Source organism: Heliangelus exortis, chromosome 4 (genome assembly GCF_036169615.1).
Source record: "Heliangelus exortis chromosome 4, bHelExo1.hap1, whole genome shotgun sequence".
Classification (NCBI taxonomy): Eukaryota; Metazoa; Chordata; class Aves; order Apodiformes; family Trochilidae; genus Heliangelus; species Heliangelus exortis.
In genome coordinates, this window is record NC_092425.1 from 42,018,201 (window position 1) to 42,043,606 (window position 25,406).

The following is a 25,406-nucleotide window of genomic DNA, read 5'->3' on the forward strand; positions in this document are numbered from 1 at the left end:
ACCAGAGAAATTCAACATGCACTGAGGTCTTTTCACGTTGTAAGGGGGGCTTCAGCTCACAGAATACATGAGACAAGGCCTGAGCTCACAGCAGAGGAGGCAAAGCATGGCTGAACACTGCAGGAAAAGTCATTCTGCACTGCCCAAAGCTCCAAGCTCTTGTGGACAGTGAAGTGTGGAAGAAAACAGGGTGGCCAAATGAAATGGGAGGATCCCAGGAACAAAGGCTAAACCCAGCCTAGATATATCCTAGCTAGGAGTAGTCTCCTGCTGTATGAAGGTGTTAAGGAAGGAGCCAATGGAAATGTTGAGGATAGATCTGCCATGGACAACTTACCATCTTGGAAGATGTCATTGATGGCCACGATGGCTTGGAAGGGCTTTGTCAGCTCAGCTCCATGGGGTGAGCTGAGATAAACAACAAAAGTCTCCAGCCCTTCTATCACTGGGTACTGTGAATCATCCAGGATTGTCAGGGTGCAGAACTATAAGGAAAGCAAAAGTCCTGCTTTGAGAGAGGTGCAAAGCTTCCTTGCTTCATGGCTCTCATGTTTGAGTGTCTAATGTGGAGACATTATGTCAGGCCTTTTCTGAATTAATTAATCAATGGACACAAATCTGCTAGATAAATCTGACAGGTCATTCTGGGGACTAAACAGCCATCTGGATCCTGAGAGTGGTGGCCTGACTCAACCTTCTTTGCCTGAAGTGCTGATCTGATGGGAGTCTGTGCCTGGCAGATTCATTAACAGCTCTCAAATGGCCCTGGGAGGATTTTCAAAGCAGGCAAAGGGCAAACAGAGAGTATGCACATAAACAGGAGAGAAGTGTCACCAAATAGAGCAGACTAATAAAATCATAGAAAGATTTGGGTTGGAAGGGACTTTTAAAGGTCACCCAGTCCAACCCCTGCAGTATCAGGGACACCCTCACCCAGATCAGGTTGCTCAGAGCCTCCTCAAGCCTCACCTTGAACATCTCCAGGGATGAGGCCTCAAACCACCTCCCTGGGCAACCTGTTCCATTTTTCCATTACCCTCATCAGATTCATCAGTGGCTTCTCACCTCTTCTGTCTTGCCTGGCCTGAATTCTATTTTTCTGGAGCTGGGGACATAATCAACTCCTGGGCTGGCAGATGGAGGGTCTGATGCCCGAGTGGCACACCACACTGAGATGGGGGTTGAGAGGTCAGGTCCCTGCCGGAGGATTGGAATCTCAATGTTTCCTGCATCAGGGAGAGAACCAAGGTGAGAAAGCAGCCAGACACCACAAAACTTCAGCATCTCCTTCTCCCTTGACAACTGCACCCAGCAGAGAACAACTCCCCAGCCTTCCCCCCCGGGGCAGACGGAGGAACAGAAACAGTCTCCAGATCTTTTCCAACTCTGCTTTCAGGTGTGGAGGGGACACTGGGGAGCCCCTGAGGACCCCTCACCTGCTGCCTCACTGACGGTGAAGGTGGCATTGCCCAGGGACACTGTGGAGGCATCGTTGGGGCCATCGATGAAGACGCTGGCTGAGGCGCGGCTGCCGATGCGGGCGTTGTCTGAGGCGTCGGCCAGCACGAGCTCAAACTCCTCTTCCTCCTCGTACTCACTGTCATCAATCAGTGTGACATCACACGTCATCAAGGTGACCCCAGGCCCGAAAACAATGCGGCTGTCACCCCCCATCCCCCGGGACTTGAAGTCAGAGCCAGATTCCAGCATGTAAAGGCTGCTTCCCTTGGCCGATTTGGGGACAGTGTAGCAGATGGCGGACACGGTGCTGCTGGTGTCCCCTATGATGAAAAAAAAGTATAAAAAAACCCCAAAACGCCATCAATAACTCACAGAGTTGCTCACCTATTGCTCACTGAGCATGGGAAGTCCCTCTGCCCAGCCTGACCCACCTCTTCGTTCAACAGGAGCAGAGAGAAGCCCAGTGGTCTCACTGACGTGGTAGGTCTGCCTGTCAAACTCCAGGGTGGGCTCGTCCTCGGTGTCCGTGATGGTGACAGTGGCCCTGGTGATGTTCCCCAGCAGAGCATAGGCTGGCATGCTGAGCTCCACAGCAAAGCTCTCCGTGCTCTCAAAGACATGGTCATCATTAATGAGGATGGTGCAGGCCTTGGTGTCCTCCCGCTCCTCAAACTGCACCTGGAAGGCAGCAAGTAAAGGCAGAACTTTCATTGCACTCTCCTTCCTTCCTGATCTCTGCCTGAGTCACAAACCCTGTGCACAGGCAGCACCAAAAACCAACCTTAACCCTAAACCCTTGGATTTTTGGAAAGGAAATACAGCCTCCTGTGGGGTTTTTATCAGTTCCTTTACCCAGGCATGATGGCATGGAACCACACAAAGTCAGGGGTTGGAAGGGACCTCCAGAGATCATCCAGTCCAACCTCCCTGCAGGGTCACCCAGGGCAGGACACACAGAACACATCCAGGGGGGCTGGAAAGTCCCCAGAGAAAGAGACTCCACAACTTCTCTGGGCAGCCTGGGCCAGGGCTCCCTCAGCCTCACAGGAGAGAAGTTTCTCCTCATGTTGAGGTGGAACTTCCCATGTTCCACCTTAAACCCATTATTCCTTGTCCTTTCTCTTGATACCCACCCCTCAGCTATTGACAGACATTCAGAAGATCCCTTCAAAGGGGGATCAGCCCTCATTCTTCCACTCTTTCTTCACAGGGGAGATCCTCAAGTCCCCTCATCACCCTCGTCACTCTCCGAGCAGATTTTGGGGAGCCCAAGACTCCACTATTCTATCCGTGGTCTCACCGGGGCAGAGCAGAGGTGAGGAGCAGAACCTCCCTAGATCTGCTGGCCAGATGGATGATCAGACCACCCCTTTCCAGGTGTCTCCAACCTACCTGCCCCGTGTACTCCACGTAGTCCTGCTCTCCAGGCTGGGAGCCCGAGCCGGTGGTGGCCGTGCCGGGCTGGGTGCGGCACAGGACGATGCAGTATTGGTTGAGGTTCCCCACCCGCCTCACGGTGACACCGACAGAGCCTGCACTCTCTCTGACCTTGTAGCTGGAAACACACCAAGCAGAGAGAAACACCAGGCCTGAGGAGCAAACCCACTGGGTTTTGGGGTGGCTGAGCACCATGGACTCAGCTGGTTGCCTCCATTAAAAAAAGTTGAGGGGCATAAATATCGGGGACTGGAGCAGACGGCAGCTCCTTCTGCAACCCTGCTCCAGGTTTATCCCGGGTGAGGTTATCTCCTCACTTCTCTCAGGTGAGACCCCACCTGTCAGAAGAGGGTTGTGAAGTCCACGCCACTTACCTGGAGTGTGCAAAGCTGAGGAGAGACCACTGGATGTGGAAGGTGTTCCCACTGACCACGTTGGGTTTGCTGTCCTGGACTAGGAATTGAAAGCTGTCTGTGGTCTCCTGAATCTTCTCCTCATGCACCACGTACTGAATGAGGCCCTGGTTCACATCCTCTGCCCAGAAGAGAAATCCAGTGAGCTAACCCAGAAATTCAACAGCAGTTTTATAGATATATCTATCTATCTATATATATCTAAATAGATATAGATGAGCAGTGGGGAGACACGGATCCACATGGCTGCAGGGATCAGGTTCTCTACACACCCTTCCCTCTGCAGCAGCTTTTCTATCTTACTTGGTCTTATCTGTGGTAGAAGCCACCCTACAAGCAGTGACAAGACATTCCCTTGCCTGGTCTTTATCCATAATGGCTCATACTTAAAAATAAGGTAAATTTAAGGTAGCTTTGATAAGATTGCTGCAATCGAGAGCAAAATTCAGTTCTTATTTTTGTCACACCTTTGAGATTTGCCCCTGGCCTCCTCCACCTCCTGCCTTTATTTCTTACCCTCCACACAAGCTGTCTTAACAAACCAAAGCAGCTGAAGAAAGTACAGTCCAACTCCATACCCTGTGTAAAGGTGGTCACTGCTGTCCCTGGTTTCAGTGTGTTCTCCACATGACCATTCCTGGGTCTGCTCGTTATCTCATAGATCAGCTCTCTGTCATCTGTGTCAGGATCTGTCGTCAGTAATTCCTTCTTAGTGATGAGATTGGTTGCCTGGATTTAAGCCAAACCAAGAGATTAAAACTCTGGAGACCCAGCAGTGAAAATCTGACTGATTGGTCATCAAAAAAACAAAACAAAACAAAACCAACCATCCCTCTGTCAAACAGTGAGGGAAAAACCAGGGGGTGTCAAAGCACCAAGCACAAAGCAGAGCCTTGAGCATGCAGGTGCCCCATGAGGTGTCTGACAGCACAGGGTGGATTCAAATTCCTCCTCACACCTGGTTTGTTTAGCACAAAAAAAACCCCACTCTGTGGCTCAACAAAAAGAAAACTCAGAGCAAACTGCCCAGCTCTGTTTAGATGGGGATGGAAAACCATGACGAATCTTTTGGTTTCACCTGGAAATCGCTGCTCCCCGAGCCCTGTGGTGCTCAGGTGAGGTTTGGCTTTGCAAAAAAATTATTAGCAAACAGCCTTGAGTTGCAGGGTTCATCCAGGACAGTTCATGCTGCTCTAGTGAGCCTGTGCCTGTCCTCTTTCAAATGATGTCACATGGATGTGCCTCAGCTCCACCACGTTTTGCTTTGTCTTCAAAAAGATAAGACCTTTGACAGCCAGAGAAGAGGAGAGAATTACACTGCCTGAGGCTGCAGTGATTTTTCTCAAGTCAGGAATTTGAGCTGAGACAGCCAGTTCTTAATACAACTTCTAATTAGTGTCTTCCAACCCTTTTTCCTGGGCAGAACCCAAGTATTTCTTTGCCATTACTGCTGGGTCCTCAAAAATGAGCACCACAGAGAGACTTTCCTGGGGTTTTGTTTGGACTTCAGCAAAACAAAGACATGCCACAGCAAGAAATCCCTGTGCCACATCTTCAGTGCCATTTATCTCTTCCCACAGCTACTGAGGCACAGAATTAAGAATTCTCCACCATCAGCAAAGCTGAAAATATACCCAAGGGACAAAAGGCAGGATGTGCCCACTCAGGAAGGTGGAAGAGCCACCAAGAAGGGCCAGGCCTGATGGTCCAGGTGTTGTAAGGGAAGGAGATAGCCCAGGAAGCAATCTGGACACCTCTGCCTTTCCCAAGAGATTTTGTTGGCACAGAGGGAAACCTGCTCTTTGTCACAAAATTAAAAATGCTGAAGGATCAGGATGTTCCCCTGTGAAGCTCCTTTTTCTGGAACAGCCTGAGAAACAGCCTGAAGCCAGGCAGGCAATTACCTTGCCATCTGTGTACTCCAGCCACTGCAGCCCCAGGTTGGTGATGACCCTGGGGGTCCCATCATCCACAGACAGAATGTCCACTCGGAAACGCTGGGGTGTTGCTGTCACAACCTGACCAAAGTTCAGAGAGACAACTGTTACTCTGGGAGTCAGAGCCTCATCTGCACTATTACCAGCTTTGTTCCCTTCAGCTCTGTTGGGGTCAAGGTCCTGGAGTGACTTTGCACTCACCAGGGAGGAAGCAAATAGCATCAGGTAACTGAGAATCCTCAGCCCTTGTCTTCAGTGGAGTGACAGCAAGCCTCCCCCTCTCTGAGGAGGCAGCTTTCTATTAGCCATAGAAGGTCTGCCTCACATCCCTTCTTGTAGAATCAGACAGGATGGAAAAGACCTCTCAGACCATCAAGTCCAACCATCAACCCAACACCACCATGCCCACTAACCATGTCCTGCATGTCTACTTGTTCTCTGAACACCTCCAGGGATGATGACTCCACCACTCTTCCAATGCCTGACATCTCTTTCAGAGTAGGAATTTTCCCTAAACCTCCCCTGGCACAACTTGAGGCCATTTACTCTCATCCTTTCACTAGTTACTTGGGAGAAGAGACCAACACCCACTACAACCTCTTTTCAGGGAGTTGCAGGGAGTGAGCAGATCTCCCCTCAGCCTCCTCTTCTCCAGACTCAACAATCCCCCCATCCCTCCGCTCCTCCTAAGACGTGTTCTCCTCCCCTTACCTCCTTCCCCTCCTCCTCCATAATGAAGAAGGGGTTGGTGCCATCAGACACGGTGAAGGTGAAGCGATCCCTCAGGGAGTTGCTGCCATCGTGGCTGTAGCTGACCCGGTTCTGGTAGATGTCACCCATGGTGAAGGTGGTGGCTTGGTGGTAACGCTGCCCGGGGCTGCTGCGTTCGATCAGGCCGTGCCGGGGGGGCTGCACGATGGTGAAGGTGATGGACTCAGCCTGCACCCAGGAGACAGAGTGGCAGAGCTGGTGACACGACCCCAAGACCTGGTCCTTCCACCTCGAGGTGCTTGGGAAGGGACTGTATGCCCAGACAGCTTTCCTAGCAGAGTGTTTCCAACCAGAGGCTGAGGAAAAGCTCCACCACACACTGAACTGGTTCAGCCTTGCCCTGAGGGGGCAATCCACAAACCAACCCCCCTGGGAGAGCTGAGGCCACACACATCACACCAAGCTACTGCTCAAGCTGGTCTGAGATGGCTCCCACCCTTCTGACAGCTCCTGGAACACCAGACCAGTCCCCATTCTATAGCTGTTCTCAGCAATGAGCCTCTTGTCCCTTCTGTCAGGAGGAACCAGTGGTAACTTTTGGGGCAGGATCTTTGGCTCGGGGCAATACCAGGCATCCAGGAGCTCTCTTGCTGCAGGGCAACTGCAGTGCAATGAGGCAGGGCCAGCAGGAGACCCTATGGCCTTCAGACACAGGAAGGGAAGAGAAAACATCATTGTCACCTGTGCTAAGAACCAGCTCCACATCAAGGCTAGGTAGAAGCTCAGTTCAAATCCAAAATGTTCAGAAAGAAGGTGGGACAGAGCACGGATTAGCTCTGATCACAAACTTCTAGATGTTTTCCAGGCAGGTTTGTTTCTTATGAGTCTCAAGCTGGGGCTTTGCTCTGCTCCAACACTTGTTCACCTGTTTACATCCCAACTGGGCCTGCTATGAGCTGTTTGCTGGGTGTTGTGATCAGACAAGGTATGATCACAGGGGCAGATGACACTCTCTAGAACACAAACCCCTTTTTTCTGATAGCCCAGATGTGGAGCAGAAGAGGGGAGGGAGGAGGCAAGAGGGAGGGAATCCTGCCTTACCTCTGTGTCAGCATCTGTTGCTTTCAGCTCAAACTCTGTGATGGTTTTCCTCACTCCTTCCTGAACTGTCAGGCCCAGGCTTTGCACTCTGGGGAAGGAGTCATCCACAGGGTTTATGGTGATGTCAAAAGTCTGGCTCACCTGGAACAGGAGGAGAAGACTCTCCTGATGAATTCAGACCACCAAGATGCAACTCCACTGAAACCAAAGTGATCCAGAGTTGCTGCATTTTGGCCTTGTCTAGTGAGTAAATATGAGCTTCTAAGCTCAGATCAAGAGAACAAGACCTTTTCTGTCCCTCTTTACTAAAGCATTCTCCCTTCTTCTGTGATATTTGTGGACATCCACTTTTCCCTCCCTCATTCTTCTTTCTCCCTCTGCAGCTATGATTTTTCTCTTTCAGAAAGCAGGAAGGAAACATTTCTCAAGGGTCTAAGAGTGCTTCTGGGTACATCATCAATGCACTCGACCACAGCTGAGCTCTGGGAGCAATTGGTAAGCAGATGAAAACCAGAAATCTTGGTAAACCAGTCTTATGAGGCTAAATTACAGGTGGCTCTTCCTGACCTTCAACAGGGCTCACTCCCTTCCCTGTGGGATGAACGACTGCTCACAGCAGGGGCAGCAAGAGCACCCACTATTGCCCTAAAAATCATAGAATATATGGGGTTGGAAGGGACCTCCAGAGATCACCCACAGTCCAACCCCTCTGCCACATCAGGATCCCCCAGGGCAGGACACACAGAACACATCCAGGTGGGGCTGGAAAGGCTCCAGAGAAGGAGACTTCACAACCTCTCTGGGCAGCCTGGGCCAGGGCTCCCTCACCCTCACAGGAGAGAAGTTTCTCCTCATGTTGAGGTGGAACTTCCTATATTCCAGCTTAAACCCATTATTCCTTGTCCTATTTTTGGGCACCACTGGAAGGAGATTGGCCTCATCCTCTTGACACCCACCCCTCAGATATTGACAGACATTCCTAAGACCCCCTCAGCCTTCTCAAGGCTGAACAGCCCCAGTTCTCCCTGCCTATCTTCATGGGAGAGATGCTCAAGTCCCCTCCTCACCCTCACAGCTCTTCCTTGGACTCTCTCCAGTAGATCCCTGTGTCTCTGGAACTGGGGAGCCCAAAACTGGATCCACTATTCCAGCTGTGATCTCACCAGGGCAGAGGAGAGAGGAAGGAGAACCTCCCTAGATCTGCTGGACACATTCCTGATGCACAAGCCCACGTGCAGCAATTGCCTCCTGGGAGGGCAGAAGAAGAAATCTGTCTCCCACATCCTGCAGTCTGCTCTGACTTGGGCAAAAAAACCCCATGCTGGGACTCACCTCGTTGGTTCCATCAGACACAGAAAAGGTGAATGCATCCAAGTGCTCTTCAATGTCACTGGTGTGGACATACTGGATGCTGTGAGAGGCCAAGTCTGCCTGGCTGAAGGAACTGATTCTTTTTCCTAGAACAAAGAATAAGAGGGAAAAATGTGCAACAGAAAGAGCAAGGTAGGGATAAATACAGGGAGCAGGACGTCTGTAGCCATAAGCACTCAAGTCTTGGCTTGTTCTACCATGAAACTCAGCTGAGCCAGGGATTTAGCTGGCACAGAGCATCTTAAAAACTCTGCTCACCAACTTTTAAATGAACAGTGGCACCTCTTCTGCAACAAGAAGTATGGACTTCTTCCCAGACTTAAAATTTCAGGATGGCACCTCCCACTGTCAGGACAGCCTGTTGAGGGAGGGGCCTCTGAGGGCAGAAGCTCTGAGAGAAATGGTAGATTAAACACTTGGATTTTGACTGCTGTGCAGGACCTGGCATCACTGAGAATGAGCAAAAGGTTTCCTGGCCTCACAGCAGTTTTTAAAAATGCCTTTGAGATCTTCCCCCTCTTTTCCTCTTCCCTGTACCCCTGTATACAGAACACACTAAACCCCATTTCCAACACTGACTCACAGTGACATCTTTACAGGTCATTAGGTGTGACACAGAAAACATTTTCTAAAACACTTGAGCCTTTAAGTCTCACTGTTGCATTCAACAGTTACTGCTCTTAACAACCAAAACCCTGACAAAAAGTTTTTCACCAGTTTATTGTGCTAAATGGCTACTGACAAGAACTGGCCACACTACAGAAGATACCAGGCTCTGATGTAAATAAATAAGCCTAAGCTGGGTGGTTAGCCAAGCTTTCCTCAGAGCTCATTAGCTTTAAAGGTTTGTGTTCTCTTTTGAAACCTCCAGTACTCTCTCCTTAGGTTAAGGTCATTTAAATGATGAGAACAAATCTTTCACAGCATGGGACTCTCTGTCCTTCTCAGCCCATCACAGACATGAAAAAGCACAGAAATTAGAATCCTTAATTAATGTCTAAATAACAGGAGGAATAAAATCCTTAATCCAGCTCTTTCAAGTCTCCAAAGTACCAGTTTCACTGTTTAGTTTGCAACTTAAAGACAAAAATATTGCAAGTTTGTCCTTTTCTCTCAGCAAGGGGTTTGCTTATTATCACTTTCATTCATTCTTTCTCCCCTTTCAAGGTGTTTGCCAGAGGGCATCTTCCACTGTGAGAAGATGGGGCAAAGCACACACTGAAACTGAGCTGCACAGGGACTGTCCCCATCTTGAAAAAACACCCAGCAAGCATTTCCAATTTAATCTCATGTTAAGATTAAATTTAATTCTAAGAAGAAGTATCATCCTAACTGAGTATATTCTAAATCAGAAGAGCATATTATACAATGGCAGAGATTTAGATTAATTAATCAGGGAGGGGTAGGACACTCACACTGTCAGTGGGCATGGAGGGCAATTCTAAAATTGGGATCACATTTGCAGGCAATTATTGTTTGAGTTTCACAGGACTGACCACTTCCCCCTCCCTGAACTACCAGAATTCATTATCCAGAGTATCCATCACACCACAATGTAGCTTCCTTTTCAACTAACTCCCTCTCTTCAAAGCACAACTGGGAAAAGAGGCTGAATAAATCCTCATCCCTGATTATCAGGCTGCTTTGCCTCCACCCATCCTCTTCCCCAACTCTCTGGGCTAACAACCATTTGATTTCTACCAGGAAACACAAAATTCTGTGCTGCTGCCCCCAAGCAAGTTTTTTTCCTGCAGTGAATCTTTAAGGCTCAAAATCTTTTGAGTGCTTTGCTGTTGGAAGAACCCCACAAAAATGTATCAGTCCTGCTAACCTGGGGATGCCACGTGCTCCAAGTGCCCCAGTTGTGGCTGCTTGGTGACTTTGTAGAGGAGCTGGGTTGGCTCAGTGTCCTGGTCTGTGGCAGAGAGCTGGAGGGTTGTGATTGTCTTTGCTGAGTTCTCATCCAAGACCAGCCCTTTGTTGGCAGTGATGGAGGGGGGAAATCTGTCCTCTGGAAGGGTTAGATAGGAAGTGGAGTTAGGAGACAGTCACCCTCCTGTACTTGGTGTCACTCAGATCAAATTGTGCTCAAGCAAAAGTCAAGAGAGGCACAAACACCTCCCAGGCTGGTAATGCCAGAACAGACACACTGGGCCTTGGCACTGATCAAGGGGACAGTAACAATATAATGTCTTAAAGACAACCTAGACAGTATGAAGATGTTAAGGAGAATTTTTTTGTCATCTTCAGTGAGCCAGAGAACTAATCCTTACTTCCCTGAACTCCCCCCCTGGGCCTCAAACTTCAAAGGTCTTTGAATGAATAGTGAATAAAAACTGCATCTCAAAAATTACATCTTGCAGTCCATGTGGGATGGGAATCTATGAAGGCCTCAGCAAATAAAACAGTAATTACAGAACTGTCTTTTACCTAATACACTAATATAAAAAACCTGGTCCACCAGTTTGCTGCCATCTGCATCAATCATATCAAAGGTGAAGGCAAAATTTCCACTGGGCTCCCCTTTCTTGTGACTGAACACCACGTGCCCTGGAGAGAGGGACAGGAGAAAAGAGATGATTTATTATGAGCTGCATCTTTGGAACACAATTGGAAAATTTTCCCCATGAGGACAGTCAGACCTTGGAATGGTCTCCCAGGGGAAGGGGGGGATTCCCCCACTTTGGAAAGTTTGAAGTCTCAGCTCTCTGGGGTGCTGAGAGATCTCAGAGAAACAATAATATCAGAAGGGTTGGAGCAGGGGATCCTTGAGGTCCCTTCCAACCTGGCACTCTGGGATTCTGTGATTTTAATTCTTAGTTTGGAACCAGGCTGGCACTATTAGCTGAGGGACTTGGGGCTTGACAAAGCTCCTGGACTTGGGTTTCATTCCTTTTTCTCTATTCTTTTTCTCCTGCAGAGAGAGACTTTTTAAACACTTGCTTAACAATACATTTTTCTGTTCTAACCTAACAACCTTATCTTACTTCTTTCCCTCTCCCCTGCTTCAAGTAATCTTCCCCCTCTCATAAAGACTCAGAATCACTGAATGTCTCAAGCTGAACAGAACCCAGAAGGATCACAGAATGTCAGGATGGAAGGGACCTCAAGGATCCCCTGCCCAACCCTTCTGATATTATTGTTTACATGAGATCTCTCAGCACCCCACAGAGCTGAGACTTCAAACCTCTCAAGGTAGGGTAATCCACCACTTCCCCTGGGAGACCATTCCAAGGTCTGATTGGCCTCAGGGGGAAAAATTTTCCTCCTTTGTTCAATTGGAATCTCCCTGGGAGCAACTTGTGCCCTTTGCCCCTTGTCCTGTCCATGTGACAAGATCAAGTGCAACTCCTTTCTCCTCATAGGACTGCCTCAAATGGCCACGTATTACTTGCAATGATAATCTGAAATCAAGCACACTCACCTTTATTTATATCAGCCTGGGTGAAACTTTTGACAGGCCCTTTGACTGAGATCTGGACTGGAGGATCAACTTTGGTCAACTGCAGATGGCCCACACTGGGATCCCTCTTCATGACAAATCTAATTGTTGTGTCATCTGAATAAATAGCTGCTGCTTTCAGGTGTTGGTCTGTGAGGGACACTGCAGAGCCTGGACCAGAGAAAGAGAAGTCCAAACACAGCTTCAGCCAATCCAGCTACACAACTTATCTTGGACCATACAGCATAGAATCATAAAATCACAGAATGGGTTGGAAGGGACCTCTCCAGGTCACCCAGTCCAACCCCTGCAGTATCAGGGACACCTCACCCAGATCAGGTTGCTCAGAGCCTCCTCAAGCCTCACCTTGAACATCTCCAGGGATGAGGCCTCAACCCCCTCCCTGGGCAACCTGGGCCATGGTTCCACTGCCCTCATGGGACAGAACTTGTTCCTGGCATCCAGTTAAATCCACTCTATACTAATTTAAAACCATTTCCCCTCATCCCATCACTCCAGGCCCTTGCACACAGTCCCTCTCAGCCTTCCTGCAGCTCCTTCAGACACTGGAAGGTCGCTGCCTTCTCTTCTCCAGCTTGACCAACCCCAGCTCCCTCATCCTGTCTTTGCAGAAGAGGTGTTCCAGCCTCCTATCATTTTTGTGGCCCTCCTCTGGGACTTGGCCCATCAGGTCCAAGTCCTGTCTGTATTCTCCTCCCTCTCCCCGTACCAACTGGGAGCTGCAGGCCCCTGTTGACAGCCAACGTGGGTGGCTGCTTCTTGGGCAGCTCCATGAAGAACTCCATCCTTCCCATCTGGGTGTGGAGACCATCCGTTAGGGAGAAGCCAAACTCATCTGTTTGAGCTACTGCACCACTCTGAGTATAAATGATCAGCTCATCCAGAATGTCCTGGTAGGTGAAGGATGAGCCCACAGCCAGCACACGGCCACGCTCCGGGGGCTCGGCAGCCGTCTGCCTCCTCTGGAGCTGACCTGAAAAACAACAGGAGGAGGGAAATTATGGGGAGAAGACAGCTTGCTGTGCCCTCTCTCTGTGCCTTACTAGAAAAACTGACTGTCATTCTCTCCTTGGGCTTACCATGCTGAGGACTTTTGGTAACCATGATGATGAGCTCACTGTTCTGGGTGTCCAAGTCACGCAGGTTGAGGGAGGAGTTGGTGAGGACCACTGGGGAGCCCTGGGGCACTTGGACAGGCTCCAGCACCATCTCTGGGGGCTCATCATTCTGCCTCTGACACAGTCAATAAAGGTAAATGGCCAAGAGGAAAAGACTGCAACCCACTTGAAACAAATACAAGCCACCAATGTGGCCTCAAGTTCACCAAGGGGAGGTTTTGATTAGATATTACAAGTAACTTCTTGACTCAAAGGGTAATTGCAACGTATCATATTAATATCATAGAAAGGTTTGGGTTGGAAGGGACCTTTCTAGTTCCCTTCATGTAGTTCCAACCCCTCTGCATGGGCAGGGACACCTCCCACTCAACCAGGCTGCTCCAAGCCTCATCCAACCTGGCCTTGAATGCTTCCAAAGAGGGGGCATCTACAACACTGGACCAGGCTGCTCAGGGAGGGGGTTGAATCACCCTTCTTGGAGCTGTTTAAAAGCCATGTAGAGGTGGTGCTGAGGGACATGGTACCAGCACTGGACTTGGTGGAGTTGGATTAATGCTTGGTAGAGTTGGGTTATGTTTGGACTTGATGATCTTAAAGGTCTTTCCCAAGCAGAACCACCCTGTGAATGATGGTACTGGTGCTGATATCCATTAATGGGTTACACCAGTCTCTCCACATCTAACCAGCATCGTGGCTGCTTCTAAGAGGGAGGAGACACCAGAGAAATAAGCCCTGGGGAAGAGGCTGCAACCCACAGCTGTTCTCTGGGGTCACAGGTGAATTATGTGCCTGTACCAGGGGAAGGGAACACAGGAGGGAGGAAACTCCCTTTAATCCCCTTCCCAGGTATTACAAAGGAGTGAGCAAAGCCTGGACTTTACAAGTCCTGTGTCAGTGTGCCAGGGAGGGCTCTGGCAGGCAGGGAGCACAGGTAGGTACCTACCTGGATGGTGATGTTCATGCTCTGCACCTCGGAGCGGCTGAAGCCATCGCTGACATAGAAGCTGAACAGGTCACTTGTTGGCTCAATGCTTTCATGGACACTCTGGAAGTAGTAAATGCTGTTCTCTAGAACATCTTGGAGGGAAAAGGAGGCATCTGTGGTCACAGCAGACTCCCTCTGCGGGCCAAAACTCTCACCTGCAAAGCAGAGCACCACTGGTGAAGGGGTGTGTCATTCACTGACTGAGTTAAAATGAAAAGCAGGGGGATGAGGAGAAGCAAAGGGGGCAGAAGGATGCTCCTTCCCCCAGCATGGCCTTCACACATCTTGTGACCTTCACAGAAAGCATCATCTGCTGCATTAGAGCAGGCACTGGGGAAGCTGCAGCTTTATGTGTGGCACACACACGTCCCAGGATCACTTTGGCAGTGGTTAATGTGCCTCAGTGCAACCTCTGCATCAACCTTCACCTTGCAAGACCAAAACCCAAAACCACCACCCAGCCATTGCCTGTTAGAGGAGAGAACCTCAAACTGGCAGAAACTGGAGTGCATCCATGGGACACAGTTAGGAGGGATGACATGTAATGGTTTGCAACTCTTCAGAAGAAATCCAATTGCTCTTGTAACAAGCCACTGGTGATATTTTACAAAAACAAGTTCTGATTTAAGTAAATCATATGGTAAGTGACACTCCTGTCAGGTCCAGACACAGGATTAAGCAGACAAGTCTCCTGGATTAGCATCCTGGGACAATATGGTATAAATCCTACTTTTTCCTGATCATGCAATGAGGTAAGAGAACACCACCAGCCATGCTCTGCCACAGCTCCCCCAGCCTTAAAGCTTGCTGGGACATTTAGTGGAATTTAGCAAAGTTTGTTCCATGCACCAAGGACAGCCAAAATCAAGCTGGCTGAAAACACCACACCTGGGCTTGAAAAGGCTCCTAATGCCTCAGTCTCACAGCACAGAGCAGTCTCCAACAAACAACAACTGGGGGTAAATGCTCCCCAGAGAGAGTTTATCTCCTAAGACCAACCTTAAAAGCTCTCAATGACCAACTGCTGCCAACCAGCACAGCAGTGAGACAGCTCAGAAGGTGCTTCAGTGTGGGAGTTCCTCTGTTCCCTTCCACTAGCCAGGAGGAAGAAGAGGTAGCCAAGCAGTTTACCTGTCTTAGTGTTTTCAATGTAGCCATACATAGGTAGAGTGAGAACTGTGACCCTCAGGTCTTCCTTGGCAGCAGCATCATAGTCAGCAGCCAAGTGGTGACGAGCCAACAGTGGGACCCTCCCTCCCTCATCCACCTGGAAAGCAAAAAACATTTGTTGAAACTACTGCCCATGCACACAGCAGGCAGTCACACTGCTCCTGAAGATGTCTGCCTCCAGCCTGGCCTGCTCCCTCAATCCTGCCTCATCCTCCCCCAGATCTGTGAAACCAGCTGGGAGGTGAGGTGGGATGGGAAGAACAAATCCTGCCTGGGCCCCCAGGGAGCCTGGGAATGCTTCACCAGGGCAAGGAGAGAAGTGGCAGAGTCATGTTGACCTCTTGGAAGGCAACCTGTGCATTTCTTGTTGAAAGGAGCCTTCTGAAGGTATGGGAGGGGGAATGCAAAGCTGGAAAGGAGGGAGATGCCTTCAAAAGGCTTTGATAAGGAGGCTGAAGTGCTGTCTCAGTCCTAAACACCAGATGTTTTCAAACTCATCCTCTGCTCATCTCTTACACACAAGCTGGCGAGATAAGGGATGAAATACTAAACATGAGGGATAACTCAGAATTGTTCCACTGATATCAAGAGGCACCCTGGGGAGAACCCAAAACAATGTAAGCAGATAGGGGTCAGGAATGCAGCCAGCTTTAGGGATGGAGCCCTACTCCCAGCCTCCTTTGGCCTCCAAGGAATTTGCTGACCCTTTGCATTCACTGGATTGCACGTGCAGCACCTGTGTTTCTTCAGTGATTTCCCCTCATTCCAGAACAACTGTTCAGTTCCTCACATCAAAGACACTTCTGTCACTGTTCCTCCTCTCCTGGGCAGCCACTTACAGTGATGTGGTCAGCAAAAGCCAGGAGTGCTGGCAGTGTCTGGGCAGAGGTGATGGTGATGGTGAACATCTGTCTGTCAAGGTGGTTGTTATCAGCATCAAAGACAGCAAAGTGGAAGATGTCAGTGACTGGCTGGTTGCTGGTCTCAAACGTGGTGGAGTAGCTGTGAAAGGCAGAGCAGGGGGGATTTTTAGGGTGACTTTTCCCTGTCTTGGCAACACCGTGGTGAGTTCTCCCCAGAATTTGCAATTACACCAACTACTGGCTCTTCAAAGGTGCATAAACACCTAATCCCACACCATGGAATGTTTTCATTTATAATCTGATGGGATACAAAAGCCAAGAAAAGGAAAAAATACCTTTGCTACACTGTACTAACATAATCCAGCCCAGAGATCCCCACAGAAAACCCACTGAGCTTTTAACTGGCACAGCTTGAAGGAGAAGAGCTCTTTGGTACCTGATCCTCTGGTTGTTGATGTCTTCCATGGTGAAATTATAAACCTTGGAAAGCTCTTGATCATCAGAGGCAGCCACCCTTGAGAGGGTGCCATATGCAGGCTGAGATATCAGCTGGATTCTGATCTCTGAGTCAGGAGAATTGTTGTCCTGAGTGTGAAAGAACAAACCAAGCCAAGGTTACCTTTTGTTTCCCTCCACTAAAAATGGAAGGAGGAATAAAATGTTTCATAGGGAACTACACCAAGGTAGCTGGGTCAGACCCACTGCTGAGGAACATGAAATGAAGCTCTGTGGATGAGAGGACAGTCAGTTGGGTTGACAGCCCCAAAATCCACCACAAGATGTGTTTTCATTGTCTCTCAGCTTGGAGAGGTTTTCTTGTGCCCTTGTGCCACACATCACCCCAACCTCCCCAAGACATAAACCTGGTATTTCTGTTTTTGAATGCCACTGGACTGGACTGTTTGTTTGATAAGCTTTTCCTGACTCCAGAGAAAGTGAGATAAAATGTAGCTGAGAGCTGGCAGAGGGAGGAACTATTGCCCACCAAGTGCTTCAGACAGAGACAGAGGTTAATGCAGAGCAAGATTGCAAAAGCCAGAGTCCTGTTAAACCAAATGCTGATCTGACTCTTTTTAGCTCCATTAAGTACAACCATCTCTAAGATTTCAGACCTCAAGATGTCATCTTTCTTCTAAAAGCTTTTGTTGGTTGCCTGAAAGATAAGACCCAAAGCAGAAATCATCATATCCTCAGTTTATGGGCTCAGGAATAACCCATACTTGTCCCTAACTGTTCTCTTTCTCAGATTAAACCCAAACAGCTTCCTCCTCAGCCTTCCTCCTTAACAGGAGAAATAGAACAGTCTTGTAACCAGACTGATCCCTTGGAAAAAAACATTCACCTTCCTTCTTATCCTACCTATCCCCCTACAGTTCCCTAATCATCTCTGACAGCTACTACTTGAGGTCTTGCCAGCCCCTGACATGCCCTGCAATCTCTCCTCCCTCCTCCATAAGGGGAGCAGCTCTGCCTCCCTGCAATCCTCTGCTAAATCACCTGCAAGGAGCAGAACCCCTCTCTTCTGAATTTCCCTGTCAGGATAAATCTTGTACAGCACAGAACTCCCAGGGCTCACTCCAAGCTACCAAGGAGTGCAGCATCTGCAGTTGCTAAACCTCCCCCTTCAAGTATGTCCAGATAAAGAAGCAGGGAATTTTGGAAGGAGGGGAGCAAGGGGGCTGAAATTTTGAAGGGATTATCACTTAACAAATCCATGTGCTTCATTAGCAAGTTTGTTTGGCAGAAAAATCTGGGATTAACTCAGTTCTCATGTTTAGCAGGGTGGTTCACCACTGTTCCAGTCAACCAGGGCTCGCCTTAAAGCCCTGCTGGATGAAAGAGTCCATTATCCCCTTTTTGGCAAGCAGTAGCTGGGACAGAGTCAGAACTGGAGCCCTCTGCCAACAATCCACACTGAGAGCAGGGAGGTGTGGGGTGGGGATAAGGAAAGGGAGGCTGGCAACCTTCTTTGGGTTGAGAAAGAGATGAAAACTTACGATGTAAGCGAGGTGCAAGCGAGTGAGAGTCACTGAGCTTTTACTAGCCACACTGGCTGCCAACAAGCAGCCCGGGGCCAGCTGTGGGCCACTGTGATTCAGCAGGGACACTTCCACCCTCAGCACTGTGGTGACTGTGGTGACACCGTCGGTGACAGAGATTTCCATGCTGTCCTCTGCTGCTGAAGAACCGTCGTGCACATACTGCAGAGCATTCCGAGTGACATCCTCGTAGGTGAAGGTGTCACCTTCCCAAAAAAGAGAAAAAACATAAGTCAGGAAGACTCTGTTCAGAGCACCTGTCCAATTCAAATGGCCTGAGGCCCCAATTAAGCAGAAGACTTAATCACAGAATTACACTGGCATTTAATACCATCAGAGAGGTGAGTAATGAAGACATTTACTAAGGAGCAAGTATGTACTCAGGGCAGAGAAGAAGCTGTAACCTTCCCAGGTTCACAGACACAGAGAATCCTCCTTTCTCCCCAGCTGCTTTGTCATAGCTAGATAATGCTTCCCTCTCCATGTCTTCTGCTTGCATTACTCTCCTACACATAATATTTGCTCATCTAATCACACAATGCCACCAAAATCAACAGCAGAACTCCACAGGAGGCTTTCACTGCTGGATCACAACAGGTTTACGTAGGCTTCAGTGGAAATGTTCACTGCAGTGCTTCACTAAATCACTTCAGATATAACAGATATAACAAAACACCCCTTTTGATTAGCAGCTGGTGGTGGTTACAACAGAGTGACTCTCCAGCAGCCCACACGTAGAGGAAATGCACTGAGCCAGCCAGGAACTAAACAAATAATGGGGAAACATCTTTCATGTGCTCCCTTCAGTCAGCCACACACTTCCAGGCAGAAAACACACACACCTGTGGGTGCAGCCACATCTGCCACAGGTATCTATCTGTCTCCTCCTGGTCAACCACCAGCCAGGTGGCCAGGCAGAGGCTGAGTTTTCTCTTGTGCTGAGGAAAACTTCTGCTCAACTCACCTGCTCCCATGTGCTCCTGCCCAGCTGCACTGTACCTGAGCACAGTGCCATGGTGGGGTGGTTTCACCAGCTCGAAGAAAAGCCCCTCAGGAGCTGTGTCTGTGTCACTCACAGCCAACTGGACCCCTGTGCCAGGGAAAGACAGCACAGCTTCAGCATCCTCAGACACCACACTGGGAATACCCCTTGGGTTTTGCCATGGGCTTTTGTGAAAGGAGTCTAAAAACTGTAATTCAGGCAGCACAGGCAGAATAAAATGCTGGGGCTGCCCTAGCTCAAGAGCTTGCTGGTTTCCTGGAAATTATTAGCCCCCTGATGATGCACAGATCAGAAGTTGTATCAGAAACTCTACTGATAGTGTGGCTCACAAATGGCAGCTATGTAACCCCCCAGCTCATACAGCAGGAGGGTGCCTACAAAAACCCCAGAGAACCTCCTCAGAGAGCAGAAAGTGGTTTATCCTGAGTGTACCAGACCACTAACCAAGGCTTCAGCAGCTGCAGAGCAGCCTAAGAGGGATAAAGTAGAGCAGCTCTCCCCTGGTTGAGCCAATGAACAGCCCTCCCACCCACCCTGCCACCCTGTCCCATCCCCAGGCACTTTTCTGTAGAGGGGAGTGAGACCAAACCTCTCCATCCATGTGGCCTCCAGACAATAAATGCCTCTTCACCCCATCCCATCCCTACCACTCACCAATGGTGGCTTTGCCCCCCTGGCTGACCTCCAGGAAGGGAGCAGGGATCTGGAAGACAGGAGGCTGCTGCTGCTCTGCAGAGAGTAAGTGAATGACAAACACCATCTCCGGGGTTGTGTGCTCTCCATCAGACACTAGGCACAGACAGACACCACACCTGAGTGCAGGGATGTGTTTCCAGGGAAATTCACCTTGCTGTACAAAACAGCCCCTGCCCCATCACTCTCCAACCTTGTCATAGGATCCTAGAATAATTTGGGTTGGAAGGGACCTCTCCAGGTCACCCAGTCCAACCCCTGCAGTATCAGGGACACCTCACCCAGATCAGGTTGCTCAGAGACTCCTCAAGCCTCACCTTGAACATCTCCAGGGATGAGGCCTCAACCCCCTCCCTGGGCAACCTGGGCCATGGTTCCACTGCCCTCATGGGACAGAACTTGTTCCTGACATCCAACAAATCCACTCTTCTCTAATTTAAAACCATTGCCCCTCATCCTATCACGCCAGGCCCTTGCAAACAGTCCCTCTTGTAGGCCCCCTTGTCATTCTACACCTTTATCTATGAAGATACACAGACAATTCACACCTGCCAAGTGTATCTTTATCTTTATCCCTAACTCAGCTCCTAACAAGACAAACATAAAGCCTGTTTGGGTGACTGTCTACAAACTATCTTCCAGTCAGAACATGGACTCCTCCTTGCTGGTGCAAGAAAGCACACAGAAAGACATGTCAAACCAGCAAGCAGCTTATCAGCAGTTTAACTGGAGAAACATTTCCATGCTGTATCATAGAAGAAAAAGCAGAGTAAAATTCTGATATCCTTATTCCCACTGGGGGAAAACAGGAATGAGTCAGGTTTTTAAGACAGATTCCAGGCATTACATCCATCCCTGCTCTGGCAGGGGGGGTGGACCAGATGATATTTCAAGGTCCTTTCCAACCCCTAACTTTCTGGGATTTCTGTGCTTAATTTTCCCCAGGCACCCTCAGTTTCAGAAATACTGAGTTCCCATGGGTGATCCTGGAGCAGAGGAAAGGCCAAGGAATAACAGGCAACATGAAAGGCAGAAGGATAAAAACTGCCTGGGCCAGGAAAAAGCAAACTGTTCACCTACCTGTGAATCGGAAGTTCACTGACTCTGGGAGACCTGACAGGACAAACACAAGCACAAAATAACTGTGGTCAGGACAGGAAAGCACTTACTGCTGTTGAATGACTTCTGGGGAAAACAAGTCCTGACATCCAACCAGGCTGGAGGCTTTCCTCACCAAGGAGAGCACTCTTGCCTTGCCTTGGCTCCAGGTATTGAGGAAAAAACCATGCTGCTCCTCCAAACTGTGAAGCTCCTCTTGATGTCAGTGGAGGGCAAGGTGCTGCACAAACTGCATCTACCATGTCCTGTCACTTGGTCACACTGTGCAGCAACTGGTCCAGCATGCCAGGAGCTTGTCCTGGTTTTGCCTCTCCACCCACTGCCCAATATAATTCTCCTGGTGGTAGAAATCTTCTCACATCCTGGCTACACTGACTCAGTTCATCAGTTTTAGTTTCAGCCTCAAGGAATAAAACCCCCAGTGCAGCAAAAACCTCAAGCAGGGGACAGGCAAGAATCTCCTAACCCCACCCCAGGTCAGCAGTGAGAGTCACCACTAGAGTTGTCAGTGTTAAACACTACAGTGAGCACTGCAACATCCCAATAATTCACTGGATGGTGCCTGAAGAGCCCAAAGCACAAAACCTTGGTGAAGTCCTGAGAACTGTGTCATCTCTTGGTTCCACTCCCCCAGGGCAGATTCCTGCTGCCATACCCTGGCGTGGATGGACATAACCATGAAAACAACCATGAAAATAACCAGGAAGTCATTCCAGGGCTGAAGGAAGACCAGCAGTCCAGCTCCCTCTGTCACTCTGACATGGCTCTGCAAGGAGCAGGCAGTTCCTTACCAGCAAAGGAGAAGGCAATGATCTCTCTGAGGTGAGGAGCTGCAGTCGGGGGGCGATAAGCGATCTTGCCGTGGTTGATATCTGCTTGGGTGAAATACCTGACTGGGGAGAGAGGTCTGGCTTGGTGCTCCACAATTCCTACAGAACAGAGAGCTCAGGATTAGCAGGAGGAATTAATTTTACTTCTAAAAAAGAAGACACCAAAGGCCACGGCTGCTGCTTCTATCCCTGGGCACTTCTTTTAACATCTTCTGTGGTTGGTGCAGGAGTCAGATGGCTGTAGCTGCATTTGGATGGACCCCGGGGACATGAGAAATGCAAACAGATTCCTCACTTAGTCTTTTCAAACACCTCTCACTAAAGAGGTGGAAAGTAGAAAGCCATGGGGTGCCAACATTCAATATATTCCAGACAATAGGAAGAAAATTGTCTGAACTCTGACTCCTAAACAAGCCAAAGAAATCAGTTCAAGAAGCAAGGTGCCTGCAAGCTAATGAAGGAGGCTGAAGAGATGAACAGCTGTCTCCACTCAGTGAGACCCTTGAGAGAAAAATGAGATGTGCTCAGAAAGCATGCCAATTAATTCAACATGAAGCTGCCACATTCTGAAAAACAGGGACACTTGCCTTGGCCAGGAAGGAGAGGGACAGTCACGTTGAAGAGGATTTTCTCACTGGGCACCTCCGGGTCTACAAAGGAGAGGTGATGGGGCTCAATCACTGTCACACGGTCCTCCAGCACCTCAATAAACACATCAGACCAAGAGCATCAAGGCCAGAGACATGGGAAGAGTCACCCAAAAATGCAGTGAAAGAGAATTTGCTTTGCTGTAGTTATATGTAAGAGAGGCTTTGAATGTCAAGGCCTAGTTCTTAGTCCTAAAATAGTCAAGGGGCTGAACCTTTAGCAAGTTTCTCAAACTTGTATGGAACAGGGACTATTTGGGAGGGGACTACAGAGGACAGTGAAGCTTTATAACAGTTACAATTTGCTTGAGTCTTACAGGCCACCTAAACTCACTTCCAGCTCATCTGTGAATCAAACCAAATGTTTAACACAGAAACTGGGCACTGTCATGCTCAGCAGAAGGGAACTCTATTCAGCTCCAACTCCATTAAATCCTTCCTGGAAAATCACCTACAAAAAATGAGACAAACACCTCCTCCTTCTTAAAACTGTGAGCTCATCCTCACTGTCCAGGAAAGTGGCAGTGGTTTTAGTGCACTCTGTCCCCTGTAGATGCTCAACCTCCACCCTCACAGGTGGAGGAGTTTCCTTTTTGACCTACAGCAACTAAGAAGAGATCAAGACAAAACTGATTTGATCAAAAACTCCCTGGATGAAGATAAAATTTAATGCCTACGTAGTTTTCTGGTACAGTCTTATGTTGCTGGGCTGGATTTGCTTTTAAAAGAAATCTTCAAAATGACTCAGCCATTTCCATTGGAACCTCAGGGAACCAAAGCATTCTCTTTTGTTTTAAATCTGCCTAAAAATGTTCTGATCTTTCTGTCACAGGATTATCACTAGCCAAAGGCAGGCAGGGTGTTACAGGAATTACAGTGCTGCATGAGCAGACTTAAGTGCACAAAGGCAGTTCACTTGCATGTGTTCATGGACCTTAATCCTATGGAATTAACAGCTCTGAGAAGTCACAGCATTAAACAGCTCAGCTGGGTATGAAAAGCAGCCAACTCATTTCATAATCACCTCCAAAATATGGACACAAGAGGAGAAAATTAAGGATACAGGCAGTTAATTTATCTGCTGTGGAACATGAACTGATGGGGTTCAGGACCAACCTACAAGTTCCCACCACATCAAGTGCAGCCAACTGGATCATGATGTTACCCCTCTGTAAGGCCACCCCACCCAACCTGTGCCCCATCCTGCTGGCCTTGGCTCACACACTGGACATGGGCCTGGGCAGTGACAGAACAAGGTCTCAGCACACCACAGATGCCACCAAACCTGTTCATATCTCAGAGCTTTCTCAGCAGGAGACTCAAGGACAAGGCTTAACATTTTGAGCTCGCTCCAGTTCCAAAGGAGTTTGAAGACAGATGAACAGAACTCAGTCACATTGATGAAAGGAAGTGCAGTTTTATGATGGAAAGATTTAAGGTTCTGCTTGCCTCAGTTGCCTCCAAGGCCCATTTGTCTCTCCCAGAGGCAGGACTTGCAGGTTGCTTGGTGCCCTTCAGTAAAAGGTGTTTTATGGTGCTATTGAATTGTGTGGTGTGTAATTAGCTATAAAATCCAGCACTGCATGGCTCAGCCAGACAGCTCTCCCATCAATTTTGTCAATAGTGACAACAACAAAAAACCAAGAGCAGAAAGATACATCACTGGCTGTTGCTCCAAGTAGCAGTCTGAGCATGTTTCATTATTGCCCAGGAAAGGTCACCACCATTTTAAACCCTCACAAGGCTGTTGTCTCATGGACTTTTCACTAATTCTTCACCCACTGCTTCCTTTGGCCTTTCCAGGTCCCTTGCCTGGCTTAGAAGTCCTTCATATCCCCTTAGAAGGCTCCTTCCAGGAACCCATTGTCCCTAGCAGGTCTGCCACATCTGCTCTCCTGCACTGTCTGGACCTCTCAGAGTGCTTTTTCCTGCTTTTTCCCAAGGGCACAGTATTCCTGTTGGATAATGCTGAGCATGCTGCTGCTGCCACCTCACACACTAAATAAAATCATCAGGAAGGAAGAAGGCCACGGATGACTGCACACTATGTTCAGGTCTGTAGATAAAGCTTTTCCCTGCAGGCAGCTCCATGCCTGTTTCTCCCAACCCCTCCCTCATCTCTGCCTTCTCGTCACATCCTTGCTCAGCTCAGCACCACTGACTGCTCAGGGCATTAGGATCCTGCTCCCCCTCACACACCACAAAGCTATGAGGCCAAGGTGATGCTGAAATCAAACTCCCTGCTCTCTGTGCATCCCCGTGGGTGACCACAGTGCAGGACCCTCAAGCCTCCTCCAGCTCAGGCACTTGGGATCCCTCCCTACAGAATCAACAGCAGGGGAAGTGGAGGGGAAAGCTGGACTTCACCCACACGTGTGATGGGGACACCTGGGGAAGGCTTGCACCAAAGTTGGAGAGCTCCCCAAACCAGTTTAGGACTTTGAGGTCATCTCTTCAATCAACACAAGCAGGGAAATAACTATTTTAGGAAGAACTCTTAGCAGAATGGTCATTCCCCAAGCTGATGCTCAAGAAAAGGTGGTTCCCTTCCACACATACAGACATTATGGGCTTGCCTGAGTGTTTTCCACCTACATTGCAGTCAGTGCTCCTGATGCCTGAATGATGGATGGAAACTTTCTCATGTGGGTGGGCTGCAGTTCTGGTAAAGTTCACACTGAAATTGCTGGCAAGATGTATTCATCAGTCTTTCATTCCTGCCATTCCTAGTGGCTTCTCAGGAAAGGCAAAGAATTCCATGAGATGTTAAACATCTTTTTTTCTTCTCTCTCTCCCTCTCCTTCCAAGTCTCTCCACTCATCACTTCTGAGTTTTTCAATGTCTCATGGATATTTTCTTCTCAGCCCTCTATCCCCATCCATCATTTACTCTTCTAACCTGCCTTTTTTCCCCATTTCCACTCCAATTATCCAGCTGGTGCCCACCCCCTTTTCCACAGACTGAATTCCATTTTTGAATCAAGCACAACAACACAGACAAAAGCAAGGACAGGAATCAACACTGGGTGGTTACTGCTCTCCAGGA

At 48.9% G+C, this 25,406-nt stretch overlaps 1 protein-coding gene across 1 annotated transcript in view; it reads right to left on the minus strand.

The window, feature by feature from the left end:
- FRAS1 (Fraser extracellular matrix complex subunit 1) overlaps nucleotides 1-25,406 on the minus strand; it is a 160,385-nt gene that overhangs the window by 17,160 nt on the left and 117,819 nt on the right. Inside the window, exons 32-57 of the mRNA XM_071744117.1 lie at nucleotides 22,302-22,416; nucleotides 21,676-21,813; nucleotides 20,846-20,878; nucleotides 19,727-19,861; nucleotides 19,034-19,159; nucleotides 18,028-18,275; nucleotides 16,467-16,615; nucleotides 16,007-16,169; nucleotides 15,129-15,264; nucleotides 13,956-14,152; nucleotides 12,974-13,127; nucleotides 12,604-12,867; nucleotides 11,856-12,044; nucleotides 10,862-10,981; nucleotides 10,263-10,442; nucleotides 8,393-8,517; nucleotides 7,061-7,201; nucleotides 5,960-6,187; nucleotides 5,216-5,329; nucleotides 3,890-4,040; nucleotides 3,273-3,432; nucleotides 2,854-3,016; nucleotides 1,893-2,139; nucleotides 1,437-1,781; nucleotides 1,066-1,226; nucleotides 338-485 (exon numbers count right to left, since the gene is read on the minus strand). Coding sequence (XP_071600218.1) covers nucleotides 338-485; nucleotides 1,066-1,226; nucleotides 1,437-1,781; nucleotides 1,893-2,139; nucleotides 2,854-3,016; nucleotides 3,273-3,432; nucleotides 3,890-4,040; nucleotides 5,216-5,329; nucleotides 5,960-6,187; nucleotides 7,061-7,201; nucleotides 8,393-8,517; nucleotides 10,263-10,442; nucleotides 10,862-10,981; nucleotides 11,856-12,044; nucleotides 12,604-12,867; nucleotides 12,974-13,127; nucleotides 13,956-14,152; nucleotides 15,129-15,264; nucleotides 16,007-16,169; nucleotides 16,467-16,615; nucleotides 18,028-18,275; nucleotides 19,034-19,159; nucleotides 19,727-19,861; nucleotides 20,846-20,878; nucleotides 21,676-21,813; nucleotides 22,302-22,416 — 4,330 coding nt within the window. The remainder of the gene's footprint in view (nucleotides 1-337; nucleotides 486-1,065; nucleotides 1,227-1,436; nucleotides 1,782-1,892; nucleotides 2,140-2,853; nucleotides 3,017-3,272; nucleotides 3,433-3,889; nucleotides 4,041-5,215; nucleotides 5,330-5,959; nucleotides 6,188-7,060; nucleotides 7,202-8,392; nucleotides 8,518-10,262; nucleotides 10,443-10,861; nucleotides 10,982-11,855; nucleotides 12,045-12,603; nucleotides 12,868-12,973; nucleotides 13,128-13,955; nucleotides 14,153-15,128; nucleotides 15,265-16,006; nucleotides 16,170-16,466; nucleotides 16,616-18,027; nucleotides 18,276-19,033; nucleotides 19,160-19,726; nucleotides 19,862-20,845; nucleotides 20,879-21,675; nucleotides 21,814-22,301; nucleotides 22,417-25,406) is intronic.